This window comes from Haplochromis burtoni, unplaced genomic scaffold (assembly GCF_018398535.1).
Source record: "Haplochromis burtoni strain Fernald_Lab_line unplaced genomic scaffold, NCSU_Asbu1 Contig_65, whole genome shotgun sequence".
NCBI lineage: Eukaryota > Metazoa > Chordata > Actinopteri > Cichliformes > Cichlidae > Haplochromis > Haplochromis burtoni.
In genome coordinates, this window is record NW_024582426.1 from 2,435,759 (window position 1) to 2,447,832 (window position 12,074).

Consider the following 12,074-nt stretch of genomic DNA (forward strand, 5'->3'; position numbering starts at 1 on the left):
TGTGTTTTTTATTTTGTAAGTGTTTTGGAGCTTGCATGTGTTTTGTATTTTGTACGTGTTTTGGAGTTTGCATGTGTTTTGGATTTTGTAAGTGTTTTGGAGTTTGTACGTGCTTTGTCTCTAGGGGCCACCGTACTCCTGCCCTCAAACAGCTGACAAAACATCAAAAGGATAAATTATACTGAAAACAACTGTAAAACAATTTAGTGTTACTTCATCACGCACAAGACAGTCTAGATGACATTTTTATTTTGCTGACATAACCTGAATTATTGTGTGACAAGCACAACTGAGAGGATTGTAAAACAAAAAGCTGACAAGTGGTTGGTCCCCAAAACATTTTTCTAAGAGCCTTTACCCAGGCGGCTACTCGACCACACACATACTCACACACAACACAGGATCTAAAGAAAGGCTTTTGTTAGCTTCCACAGGTGTGACTGGGACTGAGGTAAAGAAGGTCGTGGATGCTTGTCTTAGTATCGTCATGCTGACAGACATGCCAGGAGATGTGACAGACAAAAAAAACCAGGAAAAAAAAAAGACGACCACTGGCAACTGTGGCATTTTATGTTTGGAGGACCACCCAGAATCTAGTGTTAAAACAACATAAAAGAAAAACATCAACACACACTATTTACAAAACCTACACAATGAAATTAACCCTGTGAGGTCTGATGCTTCTTTTATCGCACTAATCTAAGAACTAAAAATGTAACTACATGTCACAGCAAAGCAGACCTCTGACTCTGATTGGTCTGTTTTTGAGCAATTTTAAGTGTAAACACATTATTGACTTGTCGAAGGACACTGATGGACATGCTGTTTTTCCTCATTTTTTGGTTGTGACACTATATAGACTCTGGGTCCTTCCTGTGATTTAATAAACGTGACTTCTTCAAAATGTGTTTGCTTCAAGCGCAACATGAACAGCTTAGTTTTACTTACACGGGCGCACACACAGCAGGGATTCAACGCATTAAGGCTTAAGGCATTGGTACCCTGACCTCATGCTATAAGGAAAAAAAACTTCTTCTGTATTTTGAAAATTGTTTTTGTAATTCTTGATAATCTTGGGGGTGATGTGTGTTTTAGCATAAGATTTACCACAACATGGCTGTGCGGTCTAGTCTGTAAGTGCTATGTAAGGCTTTGATCAATTGTTTTTTTTTCCATGTAATAGAAAAATAAATTTGCTATTAAATTTGTTAAATCTGCACTTTTTTCTTCATTTGGGTTTTTTCCCTCTTTGAAGTGAACTCACTGTCACCTCATTTTCATTATCAAGGTTATTATAAAGCAAGCATTCAAGCAATCAATACACAGTCAGGGACATAAAAGTCTTTTTGAAGGTTTTTTGCTTAGCTGAGATTGCCACAGTTGCTCTGAACCAAATCTCTATCAAGGTTTTTTTTCTGCATAGAAAAGATTCTGATCACCCCACTATTTAAAAAGGTGATCCAGAGCCAGAGGTGGGAAATCAGCAACACTCAAGTAAATGAAGACCCAGTAAATAAAGTTGGCCAAAGGAAAATATTTAACAAAGCATAAAAGACGTTTCCACCTATCAAATTATCAAAATTGTTAAATAAGGCCAGAGTCTCATTATCTTTACTGTAAGATCCCTTAAAGATGCACTGTGATTCAAGAAAAACCCTGCCTTTGCAAATGGAAGCCAGCGCAGGCGATATCCTCCACACACCACAAATCAAAAACTATTTAAATCTTTTTCAACATATGTATTTTGTTTTTCTTCAAAATTCAGGGTTTGGGTAGTTCAGGTAATCAGATCTCATAAGATGAAATGTAATAAGGAATTTATAAAGGTAGCCCAAAGAAAATGATGGACACATCTCCTGCATGTGGTATAAACCTGACAGTGCCTTGGAACAAAATATTACCACTTAAATAAAGTCTGCCTGGAGGCTTTCAGGTGCAGAAGCACATCACTGCATGCCTGATTATCAACAGAACTACACACCTTAGTTACTGTGAAAGACACAGACTTGTAACCACAATCACCACATAAACCTTAAAGAGGTGATGTCTCACAACGCAAACACGCAGACGATGCACATAAAATGCATGTTGATGCTTTAAGGTGTACTGAAAAGGGTAAATGTGAGCTGGCAAGCAGGACGAGACCCAACAAGCCCAATGTTTAGAGGAGAAACAGTGACCTACAAGTGCTCATGACATTCCTCAGAGACACACCGACACAAAACATCCCCGCCTGTCTGGGAAAATACTCGGAACAAAAGTCTCTTCCTCTAAGCGTCTCGACTAAAAATCTTGATGGACTAAAAACCACAAAAGGCAGGCGTACACCTTCGTCTCATTGTTGTCTCGGAAGCGGTAAAAGCCTACAATGAAGATGCTTCAGATGCACCTTAATCTCACTTGATTCCGTCTTTTTTTGCTTCTCCCTGCGTATTACGCAACCCCACGCATTCTTATTCACTGCATTTGTTCCAAAACATAGGTAGGAATCTGAAAATTGCCAAAAATGATGATTACGGTTATTATTATGAGCATGTTTGCCTATGACATCAGTAATGTGATAAACTGGCAAGCTGCCCAGGTTCCCGTCTTTATGTAGAAGGCATGATAGGATAGCCTTCATTCCTCTGTGAGACTGTGGATTAGTGTATTTACTATCCATCTACTACTAGGATTTAAAATTACAAACTGGCACTAAAATTTCTACTTTGAGGAGGATGCATTCTGCTCATTTACAGCTCCATCTTTATATTTGTGGACTTTACTAGACTAGCTTTGCAGTCTAAACACAAGAAAAACAGATATTTTTTGACATTTCTTACAAGGTATCTGTGAAATATTTTGCCCCAAAGAACCCTCCCCCCAGCAACTGTGGCATTTTATGTTTGACGGACCACCCAAAACCTAGTGTTAAAACAACATAAAAGAAACACATTAACACACTTCTTACAAAACCTACACAATGAAACTAACCCTCTGAGACCAGTGTTAAATCTAAGAACATAAAAATGGAACTACATGTCGCAGCAAAGCAGACCTCCATGACAGCGATCCGTCTGTTTGACAGCAATATTAAGTGTTAACGAACAAGGATGTCTAGAGCTGGTTAGAAGGTTTAGCTTAGTGGTACAATTTAATGCCACAGTGGATTCATGTAGCGCTACATGCTATAACACTAACTGCTGAATATGTGGTGGTACAGACATGAAATTGGAGCCTCATATGTGCAATTATGTAAAAAGGAGGTGAGGAGGACAGACAGAGACAGCAGGGAGTATATTTTCCCCTTCCAGCAACAAGACACAGTAACATGTAGGGAATCCCAGTGGACAACCCTCAGCTGAGCAAGAGCAACAGTGTTAGTTCCTAAAACTTTCCTGGTTATGACTACTCAGTATTGAAACCACAATTTTCAAACGCAAAAAACTTGACTTTTGAAATTCGAGCATCTCTTAAACTTGTAATTTTGTTTCTCATGAGGCTTCTTGAACTGAAAGTTTTGAGAAAATATATAATACAAGAACCGGTCCTTTTACCATAGTTATCTGGAGCCGTTTTTCTATATGGTAAAGTTAACAGGAACAGTAGGTTTATAAAGGTTAACAAAATACATTAGCTGAAGGGTTGTAGCTTTTGTATGTTAAACAATGTCCATAGCCTTCTTGGGTCTTTCAATACGTCATAAAAACTATAATAAACTGAACACTGAGAGCAAGCTGAATCCTGAACAAACACGAAGCTCATGTTTAATATGAGCATCCATCTTTGTAGCAGTGCAAAAGTCAAAAAAAGGACAAGTATAAAAACTATAAAAAATATGAAGTGCATTAGATGAGTATTAAAAAATACACAGTGGGAACCAGAGATGAAGACACGCTGATTACTTCACTAGATAGCAACTGTTTGTTTCCTAGGAATGAAAGTCAGCAGTCAAAAGTAATTCAATTCAATTTATATAACGCCAAATCCCAAAGTCCTAACAGAGCACTTTACATAGGAAGGTCAAGACCTTAAAACATCATAAACAGACCCAAAAATTCCCTTTGAGAAAGCACTTTAAGACAGGGAGTAAAAGAACGGGGAGCAGAGCCGACTCAGTGTCGAATAAACTCTAATCTCATTAGTCCTTTAACAGGCTTCAGCACAGATTTAGACAGTGAGGAGGGAGGAGGAGGTACATGGAAGAAATATAGCAAAAAAGAAAATAAAACTCAGCTGGTGTCAGTGGCTCATAAGAGAAAATTACAGGTGGCTCTAAAATCCCGGCATGCACTGTCCAGAAGGTTGCAACTACTTGCAGACCTGCGTGGGAAATATAGAGGAGGCGAGAGAAAAGTGTGAGCGTGTTGAGAGAGCTGGAATGAACAGACCAAAGCCCTCTTGAAAAATTCCCAGTGGAAAGCAGTAAGTATGTGTTTGCAGTATGTGGGCAGCGTGAGGGTGTAATGAAGGGGTTCAGCCGCGCAGGCAGAGGTCAGCCAGCCGGCCAAGAGGAAAGGCCTCAACAACAATATGATGTCATCAAAGACCGCCAGCGTGACTCATCGACCTCAGACGAGGGAGGTGCACAGGAATTTTAATGACATCTCTCTACATAAGGAACCCATAAACAGCATTCTTTTTCTCTGAAGAAATAAATCCACTACAAAAGAGACAGAACACGCCACAACTTTATTACAAAAATAACTGAGGAACAAAAACGCTTTCCAATGTCCTGTGGGTACCTAGATATTAGACAACTTCCTTCAATCAGCTGAAAATAATACTAAATTAGAAGGCTGCACTTTGCTTCCTGTGTGTTTAGAATTAATCCTTGAGGACAATGTGAGATAACGCCAGGAAGAAAAGGCTATCAAACACACCAGGCCTATAAAAAGGAAAAGGCAGCCCTCATTACCAAAGAAGAGACAACGACCTAATTACATCCCAAAAAGGTCAGGAAAGTATATTGCTTCACTTCACATCAGCTAATCACATAATGACACGCACACACTCATAAAGAAAAACACTCAAATCCTTCATAGCGTACAAAAGATACAAGCATCATTTGTATGTATTTTCCTCCTAAATGTAGCCTCCAAACTGTAGTTAATGCAGAGTGGAGAACTGAATTAAAAATTAACTCTGACAGTTTTATGACAAAGGCAGAAATTATCATGAAAGACAGTCTATTTTTATACTCTCAGTGCAGGCTCAACTCTCCAGAGAGAGACAATGATAGCTGAAGATATTCACTAAAAACTCTCTCCGATTCTTCCCCTCTCTCCTTCCTTTGCTCTGACCCAACTGCTATGACACCTGAACCCTGACCTTTGACTTCCAGACAGATCCAATAGCTTTACTCGCTCTCATGCATAAAACAAAACAAAACAAAAACATAGGAGTTATCTGTTCTCAATCCACATGAACAAAATACTATGTTATACGAGTCAACGAGCGAGAAAGGCAGACAAAACACTCATGTAACGGAGCACCACGGAGGTGAGTCATCAACCTGACTGCGAGGGCCCAGACAACCACAGAGCTACATTCAAGATGAGCCTTTTCAATCCTCTCATCAAAGAAATGTCAGGCTGCTGTGTCAAACAACTGCTGCAACCCCGGAGATGATAAGAGGAGGGGCAGAAAGCCGAAACATTTGTCCCATTTGGTCCTAACGCCTTCACTTAACACTCATCAGTTTCTGTTACTGGTGGCCTTTCCGTTCATGTGCGCGCGCGCGCACACACACACACACACACACACACACACACACTACATGTGTCGGTCAGTCACTAGGATCAGACGCGACCCGAAACAAAACCCTGTTGTGCATCTGTCAGGCAGTCCCCAATCAGAGCCATTCTCTGGCCATATAAGAATTGGAGGTGGAGCTCTCCCTCAACAGAGGAATGGCACAAGAGCCGCATCAAGCCTTGAAAGATCTCCTCCTCCTCCCCCCCCCAAAAAAAAAAAAAAAAAAAGAAAAGAAAAAAAGAAGTGGGACTGAGGGTGTCACCCGGGGGCAGTGAGGCAGCTCAGTCCCCAAGGAGCACCGACCAGAGATCAGTGAGAGCTTTGATCTCTGGCTTTTATGTTGTGAAAATGTTACACCTGCACTGCCATGTCTTTTCTTGTTCTCTGTTATCAGCACAGGGCCTTAGGAGAGCAGACTTGAGAGAGGTCATTAGTCAATAGTATGACACTGTGAAAAATCTATAGAAGTGCTCAGAAAATAGAAAACCGTATTCATAGATGACATGGGCAGCATACCCTCAAAGGGGAATCAGTGTATTAGTTTCGAATGACCATCTCTCGCTCTCCCCCTTTTTTTTGTAACAAACAGGCTTTTCAGCACTGAGGGGAAATTCCAAAAAGCACAAACAGCTTTGAAATGAGCACAAAAGCTCTGAAGTGATACTTTGGCAAATGAGGCGGGTCCCCCAGCAGCAATTTACAGCAAGGCCTCTGATCTTCATACCTGCATGGCTCGGCAGCTACATTATCAGAGCTTTGACATTCCAGTGATTCTACACAAGACCCTGACATCTTTTCATCTACCCAATCCTCCCTTCGTGGAGACCAGAGCTGTTCAAAGAAACCCCACGGGTCTGTCATGGGTGTATTTAGAAGGGTGTATGTAGAATCTAAAGAGAATTTGTTAATTAAAACATATTTTAAAACACACATCACATGTCATTTTATAGTAAATAGGCCTGGGTAGCTTGGAGAAAAGCATAAATAGCATAAATCACAACACTTTATGAAGAAAAATTGCATTTTTTTTATTTCCCGCTGGATTCTACGAGTGCTAGTGTGAAGGAAAGGGCTGCACAACCATGTTAAGGAGGCACAGTTATGCTGTTTTACGTTAATTGATAAATAAATACCATGTGCCCACTGTGACAGTGAATAGGGATGTGCTGATCTGATATTGCATATCAGTGACAACACACCAGATCTGTTTTTTATGACACTTTGAGTCAGCAGAAGCAGAGGCATTACAGCGTGCAGGAAGTTTACAACAAAGGATAAAAAGGTTGGAAGTATATTCCAGTATATATTCTTACACCGACAGACTTTCTGTCAGCTCTTTCTCGCTCTCTATAGGTTTAGTGTAACTCTTGCTGGGAAGCTTTTGCTGAACTTACAATGACATAATACACTGTTGTCAACGCTGTCATTTAATTTCACCTGTCTTTTGACAGCTCTGCTCCACAGATGATGTGTGTTTGTGTGTGAGGAGCAGCAAGGATGACCACTTAGACTGAGAGGGAGTAAAGCAGAAACTAGCACAACTATGAATGACAGCAGTATGAAGCAGCTTAATGACTCTTAACACCAACCTTAAATGTGACCAGTGAAAATAAATTAAATCAATAACGTGACCATATTTATAAAAAAAATTATTTATCTTGGTCCTGTTCTCATTTATCATTTTACTAATCAACACCAATACTTTTACAATGTTATTACAAAGTAACGTGTAAGTCAAGCTAATGCTCCCCTACAGGTAAAAGATTAATTTCCACCATCTTCCTCAGAGTGAGAACTTTAGCTGATTAAATTAACACAGGTATCTGATCATTACCTGATGCAGATACCTCAGCATTGTATCGGAACTGAAATGAGTTAAATGTGCACTTGCTTTAAAATAAACAGTCTGTAGTCATCAAATGTAGTTTAAGAAGGTGGTGGTCAAAGTCTGCTCAACTGTAGGCAGAACGTTTTGCTGACTGGTGAATGACATCGAGGACTTCACAACAGCAACCAGACTGCACCGCCAAAATGAGGGTGAGGGGATTGTCTGAGAGTAAACTGATTGCACTGCTGTCTGGGGCAGTCAAATAAATAAAATTTATTTTAAAATATACTTGGATAGCCATCCATAGACCTGGGCAGCCCACCCAAATAAAGTCTATGAGCAAGTTTCCTCGTCATAGATAATCCTAGTCCTAGACTAAAAGGAAAAATTCAATGAAGATCCCCATAGAGTAAAGAATTTAGTCTAGGATTAGGTATAATCCATGTCTGGGAATCTGCATGTCAAACACTGAATATGGCATGACACAACAGCACATGCCATCTTAGGTTGAACAGCTTATTTTGCCCTTAAAGATTAAACCATCATCAAACTCGTGTTTTCTTAGGCTTAGAGATTGAGAAACAAATGTTGTGTGTTGTTTTCACTCTTTCACCGTCATCTGTGTCTCATCAGTGGTATCTAAATAAAACTAAGGAAACACAGACTCCAAGTCTTTCACAATTTTCTTTCTGCTCTAAATACACTTTACAAGTCCCCTCAGTGTTGCAGATAAAACAACCACCCTGTAGATCCACCCTGAATTTCACAAGCAACACTGCAGCAGGGATCGCAAGAGGAAGGCTGTCTGTGGCATATGACAATGTCAGCAACTAAGAAAGGCCTGCGAGCTCTTCTTACGGGAGTAAGTCCATCTACTGTTGGCATAGAGTGCAGGATCATTTGGTGGCTTAACTATTAACTGCTCTCAATCACTGCCTTCAGTAATGTTGGGCTGCTAGTCAACTGGCTGGCTTTGGGGTCACCATGATAACCGTTAATCCGCAGCAAGGATTAGAGAGCTAGTAATGCAACATGCTGTTTTTAATCCACACAGATTTTCTCTGTTTTGTTTCAGCTTGACCATAACAATGGGAAACACAGATGTGTACTCACTGAGCCATGCTCAGGTAGTTAATATACTAACCCGGACGAGGGTGCTCTTAGCTTGAGCTCGCTGGGGTTGTGCTCCCGGGGTGCCCTGGTCCCGGGATCCACTTCCATGTGCCCTGGCCATGGCTCCAGATGTACCATTTGTGCAGACTGCCGCCCCAGGACCAACCCTCCGTGGCCTCTGCTTGATTCCATCCAAGAGCCGCACAAGTAGGATGTTGCTGGGAAGTTCATCCACGGCACAATCCACCAACGTCCGGCACTCTGGGCAGCGCAACTCCCCACGTGAGCCAAGGATACCTTGGAGGCAACGCCGGCAGAAGGTGTGCTGACAAGGAAGAACCTTTGCCGAGGCATCTAGCCGCTCGAGACAAACGGGGCACTCGAGCAAATCCAACAACACGGACTCGTCCATTCTCTGTGTGTTCTGCCTCTAATTCAGCAGAAAAACATGATGCTGATAAGGTTTTTGTTTGGAAGCACATCAAGTACTGTCACGTCACTCCCATGCCTCGGCTATTGCCATGGCACCTGCATCAGCTGTAAAAAAAACAAAAAAAGAATAATAAAAAAAGAAAAAAGAAAAAGGTCAAGAAATTCATATTTATCAACTGTATACACAAGAAATAGGTCATGGCATACATATTTAACAGACATCGCAGATGGCTGTAACAACTCTAACAATTACGAGATAATGACTTAAATTTTAACACAAACATCCACAAAGTTTGTCACATAGTTCTCAGTGAATATTGATTCAAAGTACTTTTTACTGGGAATGCAAACTCCTACTATGAACTGAACTGTGGTTTTGGAAACTCCTTACATGCTTACATATGGCTGAAGCTGTATTGTGTTGCTTCATAATTTGAGCATCAAGCCATGACGAACCAAAACCAGTTCCAAAAAAGTCCAGTCCACTGGTATTGCATTCATCCAAGCTAATCACTTCTGACAGCTGCACACTGCAGAGCAGTGAAGTCAAACTCAGGGCAGCAGAGCTTCTGCACACCTGAGAATTTCAAGTCCTTTTTCTACTTTCTATAAACAATGTGTTCAGATTTGGAAAAGATAAAGCAGCTGGAAATTTGTGTAAGCTTACTTTGTTACTGCACACAGAAAACTGATCATGGATCAATAAGGATCAATAGGAAGAATGGATAACAGCACTGATTCCAATAAAATGCCATCCATCTTACAGGACTGGTCTCCAGCAGTTCATGTCTCTTATATTGAGAATTATATCATGTCTATAACAGCGTTCTTAGTAAAGCCAAAGAGGACAACTGTATCAAATTCCCGTTTCTTCTGATAAGAACCTTAGTGTCTCTAATAGCAACTGCAAATCAAACGACCTATTTTAAAGGCTATTTATACGCAATGCAAGTTTACCAAGGTTACTGCATGTAAGGATGAAGATGTCTCCATTTAGAGCATACTAAACACTTCTGTTTACTGCACACTTGAAGGCAAAGTATCGAAAAACAAGCCTACGGAGACTTCAAATGGTTTATAATGAGATTATTACGGAGGAGACCTCGATTTTTTCAGAGCAACAGAAATGTTTGTGGCTCCAGGAGTCAATACTTTTAAAGCTGTTTTAAGAAACCTCATGCATAAATTTATCGGCGAGCTTAGTGCCTCTGAAAATGAAATCATGGTGGGCTTATAAAGTCTAAGATTTAGTACCAATCCAGGGCATGGAGACACTGCTGCATGTGTCTTTCTATAAGAGATCTACACCCTATTTTTTCCGTGTTTTTAAAATGGAGTTTCTTCGTTTTGTTTTATATCTGCACTGTAATGCAGAATGAATTGCCGCACTAAAACCTAACATGCATAAGAGAATTGTTGCTAAATCTCGCAAAAACATTAAAAGGAAAAAAGAACAGTTTTAAGGTCTATCATTAGATTACCTAGCGGGGGACAGGAGGCCAAGTTAATCTCATTTACTCGACAGCGGATAATTACACCTGGCAACTGTGATCTTGGATCCTCGGACCCTTTAAACTGACTGTACGGTCAACACCGCCGAGCCAGACACAAAAAAGAAACCTGCAGCAGCGGTGAAGCACTGAAGTGCAGTGATTTGTGTTTAAAGAACGGAATCATGCAGGAGGATTCACACGACTAAGTAAACCTGGTTAAAAAAACAAAACAAATCCTAATAACACAACAAACTAATTATTAATCCTCATTTTTTTCTTTTTTTAAAATGACAAAATCTTACGCTTATACCGCAACATTGTAACAAAAAACGAAAACATTACATAACGACGCTAAACAGTAACTGATTATTCTTATGCTACTTTCTTTTGAGGTGGATTATTCTCGAACTGAACTACAAGAAAGCAAATTAAACTAAGTTTGTTAGCAAGTATCGCTTCACAACAAGGAGGCTGCTTTAACGTCGTCCCCCTTTAAAAAATACCCAACAAACAGTTAAGTTTGCGCACTTGGAAAATAAAGAGTTTTAACAACTTTAAGACACAAACAAATATATTTATACCACTCCTAAGTACTTCAACTACTATTATTATGTAATTCAGCTTACCTCTTCCAGAACAGGACTCCTCCTCTTGTTGCTCTGTATCTCCCGTAATTTTTTTTTTTTTGCCTCCTTGCTAGTTAGCAAGCCTTCTCAGATATCTACAAACCACTTCTCTGTGAGTATCCAGCAGGAAAATGCTGCCGTTTTTACCCAGACAGGTTTTGTTTAGTGGCGCACACCGCGCAGGAATCGCAGACCTCTATCAGATAGTGGAGTAAAACCTGACATGAGAAACACAATACAAGAGAGACAACGGAACTCTAGCCTCACCGAGCGCCATGCTGGTACTTCTGCTCTGCGGGACTGCTGCTGGAACAACCCGAGAGGGGGAGGGAGTGAAGTGGCCTTCCGGTGCTGTCGGAAATGGGAACATTATGGAGGCTCAATGCACAATAAAAGTAGATGGAAGTAGGAAAATACACATCTTAAAGGTGATATAGCTGATATATAACTGGGAAAAAGTATTCACATTAAGGTGACCAGATTCCAACAAAATTTAAAGCCAGGGGCTTTTGCAGGATTTCTTTTTCCACTGAAGGGACCAATAACATGGCAGGGGCGGTGATAATTCTAAAAACTGCCAGGGCAAAAATTCCCAGGGGGCCCCTTCATCCAGCCTTCACTGCCATTACTTTATAAATATTCTAAAAAAAAAGAAAAAAACGAAACAAAAAAAAACAGTTTGTGAAGGTTTGTTTAAAAAGAATTGTCATTGCCACTTACAGTGGGAGTAAGGGAACTCAGGTGTGCCCCCTCAGGGAGGTTAGGAATCTCAGACTATCACTGCAAACCTTTCACTACTGGCCTGGTGCCCAAAACAACAAGCAAGCCTTGCATTGCTTGGTTGCC

General features: G+C 40.5%; 1 protein-coding gene across 1 annotated transcript in view; it reads right to left on the reverse strand.

The window, feature by feature from the left end:
- sh3rf1 (SH3 domain containing ring finger 1) overlaps positions 1 to 11,570 on the reverse strand; it is a 60,377-nt gene extending 48,807 nt beyond the window's left edge. Inside the window, exons 1-2 of the mRNA XM_005923347.3 lie at positions 11,229 to 11,570; positions 8,709 to 9,214 (exon numbers count right to left, since the gene is read on the reverse strand). Of these exons, the coding sequence (XP_005923409.1) occupies positions 8,709 to 9,089 (381 nt within the window). The 5' untranslated portion in view covers positions 9,090 to 9,214; positions 11,229 to 11,570. The remainder of the gene's footprint in view (positions 1 to 8,708; positions 9,215 to 11,228) is intronic.
- Between the last annotated feature and the right edge of the window lie 504 nt (positions 11,571 to 12,074).